Source organism: Schistocerca serialis, chromosome 3 (assembly GCF_023864345.2).
Source record: "Schistocerca serialis cubense isolate TAMUIC-IGC-003099 chromosome 3, iqSchSeri2.2, whole genome shotgun sequence".
Classification (NCBI taxonomy): domain Eukaryota; kingdom Metazoa; phylum Arthropoda; class Insecta; order Orthoptera; family Acrididae; genus Schistocerca; species Schistocerca serialis.
Genome location: NC_064640.1, coordinates 213,587,963 through 213,603,327, shown reverse-complemented (window position 1 = coordinate 213,603,327; position 15,365 = coordinate 213,587,963). Strand labels below are relative to the sequence as shown.

Genomic DNA, 15,365 nt, shown 5'->3' with positions numbered 1-15,365 from the left:
GAAACAAATCTTACTAAACTGAAATTTGGAAAAAAATATCAGGTTCTGAATCTAAATAAGAGTAGAGCCTAAAGGGGATGACAACATGGATTCATTTGTCGGTGAGAAACTATGCCCAAAGAACAGGGGAGCAAAGTGAGGAGGCAGTATGTACTGATAACAAAGAGACAGCACAGTAACAGCAAGGAGTGTAAAAAACCGGCCTCAGAGAACGAAATTTTACAAAATGTAGCAGCAGAAAGTAAAGTGAAGCAATAGGCTGAATATTACAATCAGGAAACATCAGGAACAGTAGTAATGGGCTCAGAGAAGGGCATGAAATAAAAGCGGAAACAGAATTAAATCAAATAAGTACTACAGCGTTAGTGAAATTAATTGTGAGATATGATTCCTACAGGACTGGTCACTGTGATTAACAATAAAATGTAATCATCCAACAATCCATTACACAGTTCACTGAACAAAAAATACAGTCTTTAAACAATTCACTGAGTTGCAAAATTAGTTTTATAAGCAACAAAACTGAATAACTAAACACTCTGTTGCATTGCATTCTATACATATTTCCAGTTATTCCACACAAAGTCATGTTTACAGTGTAAAACTTTCAGTGAACCACTCTTTCTGATATGAAAATATTATTCCAGAAAATGTTAATCTCAGGAGAAGATAGGGAAACAGGGATAAAACTGGATGAATAATCAAATAATAATGCAGCTGTCATAGATGGAGAAGCCCAGTTGAATGTCTGAAACCTTGCCTACAACAAGTCTCTGACATAACTGCAAGAATAAATAAAAGTCAATACCACACATAAACCCCCAAATATGCACATAAGAAATTGTTACCTTATTACTTGCATTGCAAGATCCTCTCCGAGGTCAGTAACCTCAAGAAAGTTCTCCTCAATGTCAATCATTCTTCTTAAAAGGTAATAGTCATTAGAGACCTCTGGGTTATTTGCTTCAGCTGCACAAGATATCAGCAGCTGGAACAGAATATATATTTCAGTGTATGAGTGTTACTGCTTATCATCATTTCATAGAATACAATTACATATTTTCTCAAGTGATGCTTATGTCCCAGAAAAATTGCTTCAAGTAAAGTCACAGTTCATATATTTACATCAGTGTGATTACTGTTATGTTGGTAACTGGGTGCACTGTAGCATCTGCTGTTCTACTATGCATGTTACATTGATATAGTGAAAATGTGGGTGCAATCCATACAAACTCTGTCAAAAAGTAGAACAATCAGAGTTCCTCACAGTTGTTTAATGAACAAAGTAAGAGCATATGGACTATCAGACCAATTGTGTGATTGGATTGAAGAGTTCCTAGATAACAGAATGCAGCATATCATTCTAAATGGAGAGAAGTCTTCCGAAGTAAGAGAGATTTCAGGTGTGCCACAGGAGAGTGTCGTAGGACCGTTGCTATTCACAATATGCATAAATGACCTTTTGGATGACATCGGAAGTTCACTGAAGCTTTTTGCGGATGATGCTGTGGTATATCGAGAGGTTGCAACAATGGAAAATTGTACTGAAATGCAGGAGGATCTGCAGCGAATTGACGCATGGTGCAGGGAATGGCAATTGAATCTCAATGTAGACAAGTGTAATGTGCTGCAAATACATAGAAAGAAAGATCCCTTATCATTTAGCTACAATATAGCAGGTCATGTGCTGCAAATACATAGAAAGAAAGATCCCTTATCATTTAGCTACAATATAGCAGGTCAGCAACTGAAAGCAGTTAATTCCATAAATTATCTGGGAGTACGCATTAGGAGTGATTTAAACTGGAATGATCATATAAAGTTGATCATCGGTAAAGCAGATGCCAGACTGAGATTCATTGGAAGAATCCTAAGGAAATGCAATCCGAAAACAAAGGAAGTAGGTTACAGTACGCTTGTTCACCCACTGCTTGAATACTGCTCAGCAGTGTGGGATCCATACCAGATAGGGTTGATAGAAGAGATAGAGAAGATCCAGCGGAGAGCAGCACACTTCGTTACGGGATCATTTAGTAATCACGAAAGCGTTATGGAGATGATAGATAAACTCCAGTGGAAGACTCTGCAGGAGAGATGCTCAGTAGCTCGGTACAGGCTTTTGGTGAAGTTTCAAGAACATACCTTCACCAAGGAGTCAAGCATTATATTGCTCCCTCCTAGGTATATCTCACGAAGAGACCATGAGGATAAAATCAGAGAGATTAGAGCTGACACAGAGGCATACCGATAATCCTTCTTTCCACGAACAATACGAGACTGGAATAGAAGGGAGAACCGATAGAGGTACTCAAGGTACTCTCCGCCACACACCGTCAGGTGGCTTGCGGAGTATGGATGTAGATGTAGATGTAGAGCTTGCTGCTCTTTGCAAGCAACACAATGTACACTACCTCATTGTTTTGCTCAAACAGAATGCAGGGATCACCATTAGACCACGACAGTGAAAGACTGCAACAAGGTGTTGTTCATCACAGAGAGAGTAGTGGGTAAGTGTATGAGTAGCTGAGGAAATGGTTAATCTAATCCCTTTCGCATGTGAAAACATATATTATACATACAAAAGGGAAAACAAATATGTGGCAAACGAGATATCACCTCAGAACCTTTCCAAAGGTGGACCAACATTATATTAAGAAGATGGTCATAATGTTCTGGTTCAGCAGAGTAGTATACATGAAATATATCATGTTCATATATTGATCTGAAATGATGAGAGTTATATAACTAAAAAGGCAGCCCCTTATGAGAAAGTGCTGAAAAGTAATGACTCTGAATTTTTATAAGAAAAGCCTTAAAGGTGTTTAAATGAAACAAACCCCATTAACGCTCAACATCTTCATTCTTCATGTCCACATACTTGTAGCCCTCAGCCACTTGAGGGCTCTGAATTGAAGTGTGTAACATGGAAATGGATAATGCAACTATGTCAGTTTGTGAGGAACAGTGTGCTATAATTGAGTTTCAAAGTTAAAGAATTTGTCTACACATGGAGCACCTTCTCCTTTACCATGACAATGCCACATCATACATAAGCACTGTGACATCTGCAACAATCTGACACCTTGGTTTCACTGTCATCGATCACCCTTCATACAGTCCTGAATTGGCACCAACTGATTTTCATCTGTTTCCAAAACTTGATGAACACCTTGGATGACTTCATTTTGATAGTGATGAAGCAGTGCAAGCAGAGGAGAGGTTATGGATTCAACAACAAAGTCAAACATTATAAAGTGATGGTATCTATAAATGGGTCTCTCATTGGGAGAAATATATTTGTTTCCAGGGTGACTATGCTCAGAAATAAATATGTAAACATAAAGAATAAAGATGTAGATGTTACTAACGCTTGTCTTATTTAAAAACCTATAAGAGTTTTCACATAAAAATTTAGTAGTTATTACTTTTCAGTACCCAGTCAAACATGACATAAGATACTGATTCAATTACCTTTAATGAATCTACACTAAATACCAGCATATCTTAAGAAAAACAAAGCCCTCGGCCACTAGACAGCTTCAGATTTCAGCATGTACCTTGGCCATGGGTAATGTAACAATGATGATGCATGAGAAACAGCTTACTGTAATCGAGTTTCAAACTCAAAGAGTTCATCTACATGTGAAGTACCCTCTCCTTCAGCATGACAATGCCAGACCATACACAGTTGCTGCAACATCTGCAACAATTTAATGTCTTGGGTTCACTGTCATCAACAATCCCCCATACAGTCCCAACTTGGCCCCATCCGATTTTTATCTGTTTCCAAAACTTAAATAACACCTTTGAGGACTTTACTTTGATAGTGATGAAGTGAGCAAGCAGAGGTGAGGTTGTGACTCTGTCAAAAGAGTCAAACATTCTAAAATGATGGTATCAACAAACTGGTCCCTCATTGGGAGAAATGTGTGTGTTTCCAGAGTGACTGTGTTGAGAAATAAATATGTAGACACGAAGAACAAAAATATAGAATGTTAATAACATTTGTTTTATTTAAAAAGCGTTAAGAGTTTTCATACAAATATTCGGAGGCATTAATTTGCAAACAAGCACTCATATATGACATAAGATACTGATTCAAATACCTTTAACAACTCTAAAACAAATGCCAGCATGTCTGAAGAATAACAAAGAAAATCAAACAAACAGTTTGTGTCCATTAATAGTTGTGATCAAAGTGCCTAGCTGCATATTGTAGAACAATATTCCTGCAGTAAGTAATAGAAGATGTATGGAAATAATTTAAAAGTTATACTTTAGCTGTTGAGGAAGACGTACCTTGCAATTGGGAGGCAGGCGCAACGGCAGCCAGGAAACCTTGTTGGCATCCTGTGTGCCTGTCAGCTGGTCCACTGAGTCCAGGAACAGGATCAGCGGTTGCTCTTTGGTCGCGTTGTTCAGTAAGTACTTAAAGTGTGCTGTCAGAGGCACCAGATCCACAGGAATGTCATCAAATGGAAGCATGTAGTTGTATGAAATCTGCAAATGTACCATAATGTTAACTTACCATCTAGATATAAAATTTTGACTGTTATAGGCTAGACTGGTACGAGAAATAAATGTGGGCACCACATCAATATCAGTTATCATGCTCATGTTGTCTGTGCAGTTCTGTTGACTCAACACTAGTGTAATACAACCCATACATAAATAAATTAGGGTAGGCATTTGGGAAATATCATAACAAAAGTAAATATAACAAAAGTAATGGTTCATGAAATTGGCTCTCAAAAGACTGCCTGGGAGCATAGGCATCAAAAACCCTTCAAGATGATGAAACAATTATATAGCTGAGTCTCAACAATAATGGTAGTTATATGTCAGACAAAAAATTCACAAAGAAGAGTGGGTCAGTAGTTGTCAAAACACATCATCATCTATGATCTATCACTTTAGGAAACACAGCAAAAACCACATAATTCCTCAGATGACATGGAAAGAAAATTAAAAATGAAGAACTTGAAGTAATGGTCCTACATGAATTAAGTTTTATTCAGTATCTTGTAAGCCTTCTATAGCAACAAAGCAGCACTGTAACCATGCACAGAGAAGACCATAGAGCTTTGGATGTCATATTGGGAGAATGTGTTCCACAAAATTTCCATCACGTGTTGCAACCGGTAGACGGATGTTGCTGGTACCACCACACATGGTGTTCGTCTATGCCACTCACCAATGCAGGCTTCCAGATTATAGTCACTGCAAAAGCTCTAGAAATGTATGCAGACGTCAAAGTATGTTGCACTACAGCACAGTACATCTAAAAACATTACAATTTGGCATTCTGTATTTCAGCAATGAGGCTAGATTAGATTAGATTCAGCTTTTGTTCCATAGTCCCAAAAGATGAGATGATTCTCGTGTGTGTAGAACATGTCAGAAAGTATAACATAAAAATAAAAAACATTTGAATATATTATTTACTACCCTGATCATTTGTCAGAAGATTGTCGAAATAGGTAAATACAATGCGGTAAACTGGAGCAGCCAATACTTACAGAATTAACATGAATTAATTTATCATGCGTGAAATACATAATCTTGACTGTTGTGACCAAGTGCTGTCAAAGCTGAAACCTAACAGACATTTTTACTCAAGCTGCCGTAACAGTCTCTGTTATGATATTCATCTATAGAGTAGAAGAAGTTGCCTATCAAAAAGGCTTTCAAACTCTGTTGAAACTGTGCTTTATCTGAAACCAAGTTTTTAATGGTTGCTGTAAACCTATTGAAAATGTGTGTTCCTGAATATTGGACCCCTTTTTGGACCAAGGTAAATGATTTTAGGTCTTTACGTTGATTGTTCTTATTCCTAGTATTGATACTATGTATTGAGCTATTGGTTAGAAACAGAGATATATTACTTGCGACAAATTTCATTAAGGAATAAATATACTGAGAAGCAGTAGTTAGAATACAAAGTTCCTTGAACAGGTTTCTATATGATGTTCTTGAATTTACACCACAAATGATTCTCATCACACGCTTTTGCACCCTTAAAACTTTTGCTTAGAATATGATCCCGTATGAAATAATAGAATGAAAGTAAACAAAGTATGCAAGTTTTTTTATATTTATATCTCCTACATTTGATATCATTCTGACTGCAAATACAGACTTCTTTAGGTGCTAAAGCAATTCTGTGGTATGCCCTTCCCAACTGAATTTATTATCAAGTTGTAATCCCAGAAATTTAACACTGTCACTCTCTACAATCTGCATGTCTTCATATATTATACACATGATGGAAGGAAATCTCTTACAGGTTCTGAATTGCATATAGTAGGTCTTCTCAAAGTTCAATGACAGTGAATTAGCTTTAAATCATTTATTAATATCAATGAAAATTTGATTAGCAACTATTTCTGAATCTGTACTTGACTTGCTACTTATTGCAATGTTTGTATCATCTGCAAACAAAACAAACCTAGCATCTGGCAATGTAACAGACAAGATGTCATTAATGTACACAAGAAAAAGCAGTGCACCCAAGATGAAACCTTGAGGAACACCACAAGTAATTAATTCCCAATCAGATGAAGGCTGACTGCTTATTGCACAGGTACTTTGCAATGACACCCTTTGTTTCCTGTTAGATAGACTCAAACCATTTCACAGCATTTCTGGTGACACCATAATATTCTAATTTACTTAAAAGAATGCTGTGGCTCACACAGTAAAAAGCTTTTGACAGGTTACAGAAAATGCCAGTAGCCTCTAATTTATTATCTGATGAATTAAATACATTCCCACTGTAAGTGTAAATAGCTTCCTGTGTATCAGATCCCTTAAGAAATCCAAACTGGAACTTGGACAATATGTTATTTGCAGTCAGATGCTTAAGGAGATGCTTGAACACAACCTTCTCAAATATTTTTCAGAAAGCAGACAAAAGGGAAATTGGTCGATAATTTGATGGTATCTGTTTATCCCCCTTCTTGTAAAGAGGCTTAACTTCAGCATATTTTAGTCAGTCTGGAAATGTTCTGCTGATAAGAGATTGATTACACAAATAATTTAAGATGAAACTCAACTCAAATGAGAACTCTTCGATTAACTTCATTGATATGTTATCATACCCACTGGAATACTTAGATTTTAATGATTTTATGATGGATGCTACTTCTTTGGGAGACGTGAGTGACATTTCCATTTTACTGAAGTTATTTTTAAAGACTGGTATCATATAGTCCGTTACACTGTTCACTGAACCTGATAACCCCAACCTGTCGGTAACAGAAATGAGGTACTTGTTTAAGAGATTTCCAACACTAAATGCACTTTTGCCAAAGTCTCATTTATTTTTAGAGCTATCTGTTCCTCTTCCTTTTTGGCCCCATCTGTCTCTGTCTTCCCTATATCCCATAAGGTTTTTATTTTATTGCCTGATGTAATTATCTTTTTCTCATAACAATGTTGCTTCGATTTCTGGATTACTTGCTTCCGTATTTTGCAGTACCAGTATTCTTTGTAACGCATTAAAATTCTAACATCAGAGCTGTTCCTAGATAGTAGATGCTGTAACATTCACGTATCTGTTGCACTATGAGGCACTGTAGTTTCTCAAGTGTGGCGAAAATCATGTGCCGGCCGGAGTGGCCGAGCGGTTCTAGGCGCTACAGTCTGGAACCGCGCGACCGGTACGGTCGCAGGTTCGAATCCTGCCTCGGGCATGGATGTGTGTGCTGTCCTTAGGTTAGTTAGGTTTAAGTAGTTCTAAGTTCTAGGGGGCTGATGACCTCAGAAGTTAAGTCCCATAGTGCTCAGAGCCATTTTTTGAAAATCATGTACACTACCTGATGAAAGGTGTCTGTAAATCCCTATGTCAAGCAGAATTGACCACTAAAACAGCAAAATGGGTTGGTCAGGAGGGCTCAGTGGCTTCGAGCATGGACTAGTCATTGGATGTTACCTGAGTAACAAATTCATCAGGGACATTTCAACCCTTCTAAAGCTGCCAAAACCGACTGTTGGTGATGTGATTGTGAAGTAGAAACGTGAACAGACAACTGCAGTTAAACCAAGACCATGCTGACCTCATGTTCTGACAGACAGGGGCCATCGAAATTGTGAAACGTGGTTGTAAAAAATCGCATGAAATCAAGCGGATGCCTCTTTCAAGATGTGCTGTCTTGAGAGTTCAAGTCGGGGTTATTCATAATACCTCTGGGGCTTCTGAAGATGACTGCGTGAAAACTACAAGACATATAGAAAATAGACACATATCAGAGGATAAAGCACCTCTCCGAGTTTTAAACCCACATTACATGCGCTCAGAATGGGCAGCCTTTGTGATGAAGCAAATGTTAATATACGCGTGCAGTTCACTGAAGTTGCTGCCGCATGCCCAGGAAGGCGTAACGACAGTAGCACGATTTGTAAATCTGTTCACTGGGTTGCCTATCCGCAAGAGCGAACTAATTCCATGTCATAATGCAGAGCGGATGATTTTTCTGCATGTTCTGGCACGCCTGCACCCTAGTGTTGCGCTTTGCAACTACGCCATGGCGCGTATTAGGAACATAAGAGGGCATGCTGAAAAGTAATGCCCCCGAATTTTTTATTCTGTTCTCAGCATCGGTTGAGGTACTGCTCGTGCATGTTATGCATATTAGTTGGTAGTTTCCCGCTTCCCTGACGCGAGATGCAACCCACTGCCGCTAGATGACTCCCAATTGCAGCATCTAACTTGGCAATGTGTCTACGTCGAAGCGTGAGAAACAGCATGCTGTAATAGAGATTCTAACTGAAGAAAGATGCCTCCAATTGAAATCCATAGAAGAATGAAAGCTGTGTACACATTGATGATTGTATCAACATCAGTTATGTGTGATAGTTGGTTATTTCTGCTTGTCATGAAAGTAACTGCAGTGTTAACCTCAACGTGTGTGACAAAGCATAGAGATGATGACCGAGTGCCTCCACCAACGAGGCACATCAGAATCACATTGATGACCTCATCAGAGAAAATCGTCGGATAACATAGACACAGCTCTCAGGTAAGTGTGGCGTATCACAAGTGTGTATACAGGCCACCCAATGCAGAACAGTGGTACAGAAAACTGTGTTTATGGCAGGTGCCTCGAATGCTCACTCCTGACATTAAACAGAGAAGATTGGACATTTGTCATCAATTTCAAAAATTCATATGGCTCTAAGCACTATGGGACTTAACATCTGAGAACAACTTAGAACTACTTAAACCTAACTAACCAAAGGACATCACACACATCCATACCCGAGGCAGGATTCGAACCTGCGACCGTAGCAGCAGCGCGGTTCCGGACTGAAGCGCCTAGAACCGCTCGGCCACAGAGGCCGGCGTCATCAGTTTCTTTTGCATATTGAGCGTGAGGGTGATGCTTTCCTTAACAATATTATGAAAGGTGCTGAAAGCTAGGTTCACCATTTTCATCCCAAAAACAAGAGAGCATCAATGGAGTTGCGCCACAAGGAATCACCGACGCCAAAAAATATCAAGACCATGCCATCAGCAGGCAAAATCACGCCTACAGTGTTCTTGGATGTTCCAGGTGTGGTACACTTGGAATTCATGCCTAAAGGCGCCACCAAAAGCTCTGCAAGGTACTGCAAGACCCTCGGAAAACAAAGCACAAATTCGAAGAGTTCATCCTCTCCATCAGTATGACAGTTGCAGACCACAGACGAGCGCTGCGATAGCGGCAACAATCCGACGCCTTGGGTTCACTGTCATTGATAATCTCCCATTCAGTCCCGATTTGGCCCCCTCTGATTTTCATCTGTTTCCAAAACTTAAAGAACATATTCGAAAACTTCACTTTGATAGTTACGAAGCGCTGCAAAAAGAGGGAAGGTTGTAGCTCCATCAACAAAGTCGAACATTCTAAAGTGACGGTACCAACAAACTGATCTCTCATTCGGAGACATATTTTTGTTTCAGCAGTGGCTATATTGAGAAATAAATATGTAGACATGAAGAATTGGTGGCACTACCCCTCAGCATGCTCTTGTTAATGCACCGATATGTGTCATTTTTCTGTATATCTTGTAGTTTCCGTGCAGTCGTCTTCTGGAACCTCAGAGGTACTTGTGAATAACCCTACATAACCTTTGGAATTGCCGTTCTGATTTAATATTACAGTTTCGTCTTTTGCACTGGCAAACTCGTAGACGTGTAAAGACTGGTGAATGAGGAAAATAGACAGTACATGAAGCATTATCTGAAAAGTGGCGTCCCATTCAATCTTACATGGACTCCCAAAGCATATACAGGATGTTTCTAAAACCTACACTTGCATTCACCAAGTAAGAGTGGAGGGTACCCGATGGATAATGATTTGGATTAGAGCCTACACTATGTGATCAAAAGTATCCGGACACCTGACTGAAAATGATTTACAAGTTCGTGGCGCCCTCCATCGGTAATGCTGGAATTCAATATGGCGATGGCCCACCCTTAGCCTTGATGACAGCTACCATTCTCGCAGGTATACGTTCATTCACGTGCTGGAAGGTCTCTTGGGGAATGACAGCCCATTCTTCACAGTGCTGCACTGAGGAGAGGTATCGATGTCGGTCGGTGAGGCCTGGCCCAAAGTCAGCGTTCCAAAACATTCAAAAGGTGTTTTATAGGATTCAGGTCAGGACTCTGTGCAGGCCAGTCCATTACTGGGATGTTATTATCGTGTAACCACTCTGGCACAGGTCGTGCATTATGAACAGGTGCTCGATCATGTTGAAAGATGCAACTACCATACCCAAATTGCTCGTCAACAGTGGGAAACAAGAAGGCGATTAAAACATCAGTGTAGGCCTGTGCTGTGATAGTGCCACACAAAACAACAAGGGGTGCAAGCCCCCTCCATGAGAAACACGGCCACACCATAACACCACTACCTCCGAATTTTACTGTTGGCACCGTACACGCTGGCAGATGACGTTCACTGGAAATTCGCCATACCCACACCCTGCCATCAGATTGCCACATTGTGCACCGTGATTCGTTACTCCACACAACCTTTTTCCACTGTTCAATCGTCCACCGTTTACGCTCCTTACATCAAGCGAGGCGTCGTTTGGCATTTACAGGGGTTATGCGTGGCTTATGAGCAGCCGCTCGACAATGAAATCCAAGTTTTCTCACCTGCAACCTATGTGTCATAGTACTTGCAGTGGATACTGTTGCATTTTGAATTTCCTGTGTGATGGTCTGGATAGATGTCTGCCTATTACATATTACGACCCTCTTCAACCGTCAGTGGTCTCTGTCAGTCAACAGACGAGGTCGGCCTGTGAGCTTTTGTGCTGTACGTGTCCCTTCACGTTTCCACTTCACTATCACATCGGAAACAATGGACCTATGGATGTTTATCAGTGTGGAGATCTCGTGTACAGACGAATGACACAAGTGACACCCAGTCACCTGACCACGTTCGAAGTCCGTGAGTTCCGCGGAGCACCCCATTCTGCTCTCTCACGATGTTAATGACTACTGAGGTCGCTGGTAGGAGTACCTGGCAGTAGGTGGCAGCACAATGCACCTAATATGAAAAACGTATGTTTTGCTTGTGTCCGGATACTTTTGATCACATATAGTATACCCAGAAATGAACTGTTTCAGTTCTACACAGAACAATGTATTTCATTATCCAGCGTCTCTTGATTAAAAGAATCATAATAACTTACACTGACTGGTAATTACTACATACATACCTGATTAACTAATGTGGTAACATTCCCAAGGTAGAGGGACACATGAAACGTCCAGTAATAACGTATCGCATTACACACTCACTGTCTCCTCTATCACTGATGGTCAGGAGTCCAAAGTGCTTCTAAAAACAGCGGTTAACAGTGGGCATTGTTACAGCGTTAGCCACTTTTTTGCAGATGAAATAATTTCCATATTTATGGTGAATTACTATCTTTCAGTCAACAGATGTAGGCTAGTGGGACTCACAATTTCACATGCTTGTTGCTGTAGCAAGGAAAGAATACATCTCCAGAAAGCGGTTCGTATTCAAGCCATTACTTATACATCACCCCTACAAATCTTACGATTTTGCTACAGTAATTTAGAAATACCCTGTGTTTCCACGGATTCCTGTGACGCAGTTGTTAAGATACTACATTCATTTTAGGAGTGAGTCTCAAGTCTGTGTCTGAGAATCCAGTTCGAGACTCTCCCTGATCCACCAGAATCACTTCAAGCGAACGCCAGTTCCTTCAAAACGGTCATGGAACTTTCTCCAAATACGCACTGATGACTTCGACTTCAAATTCTCATCTTCCTTTATTTCTTTATGTGTTTGTATTTACATCTTTTGGAAGAAACAGCGATTTCCATACGTGTTCTCATTAAACGCCCAATCAGAAGAAGTTTCACTTAGTCAACATTCTCAGTTGTCGACTAACATTCTTCATGAAATACCCATGCTGCACGTGGAAGCAATTGTTAGAATTTTGAACAAAAACCACGTTTGCCTGAAAGTTTCAAATTAGCTCCACTTCATGTACTAGACAAAAACGCTTCTTATCTGTAGAAAAATAAAAGATAATAACTACGGCGGAAGATAAATTCCCGCAGTATGAAAAGGAAGTGTCAGTAGCAAACTCTTGCCTTTGTCATATAGAATAAATATTTTACGAAGCGATATGAAAAAGAAGTAAAGCGTAAGATCATTTGTGCGGAGGGTGAATGGAAGATCTGTAATTTTGGGAGAATTCTGACAAAGTGCAGTGCATATGCTCATGAACCCTCATGAAGAGATTCGTGTAACCTTTGGTTAAGTACTATTCCAGCGTTCGGAAATCTCCTTAAGGGGGGGGGGGGGGTGTGTAGGACGTCAAACGGACCGACTTGGAGCAGGAGAGGCACCACAGGACATTTTAATTTCCACTGTCTATACTTTTACAAGTAAATTCATAAAACTTTATCAGCATGACCAGGAAGAATTCAGGATTCACACTCGTAGCAGCGGAAGTTCAAAAACATAACAAAATAATTTTTTTTTACATGTGAAATTTCATCATTTTCTTCACTTACTATTGGCTGCATTTGTTGCTATAGGTACACTTTTCTTCATAAGTAAGAGAGACTGTTAGATGAATTTTGCACAGCATACAAACCATACTTACAGGTGTCTGAAACTCTAGAATCTATTTAATTTATGAAAAATAAATGGGCTGTTACGTTTTAAACTTTATGTTTAGAAAAAATCAAATTTTGTAGTTAATTATCTCAATTTTTACCACAGTTTTTAATAGATTTGGAAAATTCTAGACTTTCATGCACCTGTAAGTATGGTTTGTATGCTGTGCAAAATTCATCAAAGTATCTCTGTTACTTGTGAAGAAAAATGTACTTATAGAAACAAATGCAGCCAATAGTAAGCGAAAAAATGATGAAATTTCACATGCAAAAAAATTATTTTGTTATGTTTTTGAACTTCCACTGTTATGAGTGTGAATCCCGAATCCTTCCTGGTCATGCTGACAAAGTTTTATGAATTTATTTGTAAACGTATAGACAGTGGAAAATAAAATGTCCTGTGGTGCCTCTCCTGCTCCAAGTTGGCCCGTTTGACGTCCTACCCCCCTAAGTTGATCTGAAGGAATATTCAGCGATGTGCTAGTAGTGTTGTCACCGTTCCGTTTAGTCCACGCGTAATACAGAGAAACATAGGGAATTTCAATGAAAAATATTGGAAGAAAGGAAAAATTTCTCTTTTGAAATATGTTGTTGTTGTTGTTGTCTTCAGTCCTGAGACTGGTTTGATGCAGCTCTCCATGCCACTCTATCCTGTGCAAGCTTCTTCATCTCCCAGTACTTACTGCAACCTACATCTTTCTGAATCTGCTTAGTGTATTCATCTCTTGGTCTCCCTCTACGATTTTTACCCTCCACGCTGCCCTCCAATGCTAAATTTGTGATCCCTTTGTGGGGCGGCTGGCGGAATTATTTGCTGTTGTATAATGGTTGGTTTGTAATGTAATGTAGATGCAGAAACATTAATGGAACGTGCCGACTATGACGCAAAAATCAGACGGATGTTGGAGGAAGACACATACCAAAAATTACCTCGAGACCCAACATCCAGAATAGTGAGGAAAACTTCAGAGCTTCTCAAACGGTCATCACTGGAAGATAATACTATTAAGAACCTCCTCCCCAAGGCACCAAGACCGCCCACGTTCTATGGTCTGCCGAAGGTGCATAAGAAGGACACACTGTCGAGGCCGATAGTGAGTACCATCGGATCGCTGACCTATAAACTTGCTAAACATCTGGCCAGCCTCCTCTCTATTCACTTTGGACACTGTGGACACCATATAAAGAGTACGGCTGACTTCATCAATCGGATTAAAGGTCTGTGACTTGCTGAAGGGGATATTATGGTTAGCTTCGATGTGGTTTCTTTATTCACGTGTGTCCCCATCACAGACTCTATTGACTTGCTGTCCCAGCTCTTTGACGACACCATCGTGGATTTATTTAAGCACACTCTGACGTCATCATATTTCTTACATGATGGAGAATATTTTAACCAAACTGACGGCGTGGCGATGGGAAGTCCACTAGCTCCAGTAGTAGCCAACCTCTTTATGGAGCATTTCGAAGACATCGCCTTGGACATGGCTCCTGCAAAGCGAGCTTACGTCGACGATACCTTCGTCATTTGGCCTCATGGACAAGAAAAATTAGAAGAGTTCCTCGAGCACCTCAACAGCATCCACGACCACATCAACTTCACAATGGAAGTAGAGATGGGGGGTTCCCTGCCGTTCTTGGACGTGCTTGTCTGCCGTAAACCCAATAGGTCTGGCGCTACAGTCTGGAACCGCGCGACCGCTACGGTCGCAGGTTCGAATCCTGCCTCGGGCATGGATGTGTGTGTTGTCCTTGGGTTAGTTAGGTTTAAGTAGTTCTAAGTTCTAGGGGACTTATGACCTCAGCAGTTGAATCCCATAGTGCTCAGAGCCATTTGAACCCAATAGGTCTCTAGGTCATAGCATTTACCGCAAGCCCACACACACGGATCGGTATCTGCACGCCATCAGCTTCCATCACCCAGCACAGAAACAGTCACTTCTGAGGACCTTAGTACATCGAGCTGAAACCGTCTCAGGCGCAGAAAACTTGCCGAGAGAACTGAGCCACTTACGCAAAGTTTTTAAGGAAAACGGTTACAACAACAAACAGATCTCACAAGCAGTGTCATCCAAGCCTCAAAGGAAGGAGACCTCTGAAGAAGGCACCAAGCAGGTTGCATTCTTACCGTTTTGTGGTTCGACAACAGAGAAGATTATTCGGCTCCTGAGGAGGCCTAAAATAGACACAATCTTCAGGCCTCCGGCAAAGA

The 15,365-nt window shown here is 40.3% G+C and overlaps 1 protein-coding gene across 1 annotated transcript in view; it reads right to left on the bottom strand.

The window, feature by feature from the left end:
- LOC126470752 (NACHT and WD repeat domain-containing protein 2) overlaps positions 1-15,365 on the bottom strand; it is a 312,185-nt gene that overhangs the window by 201,436 nt on the left and 95,384 nt on the right. Inside the window, exons 9-10 of the mRNA XM_050098758.1 lie at positions 4,300-4,500; positions 849-988 (exon numbers count right to left, since the gene is read on the bottom strand). Coding sequence (XP_049954715.1) covers positions 849-988; positions 4,300-4,500 — 341 coding nt within the window. The remainder of the gene's footprint in view (positions 1-848; positions 989-4,299; positions 4,501-15,365) is intronic.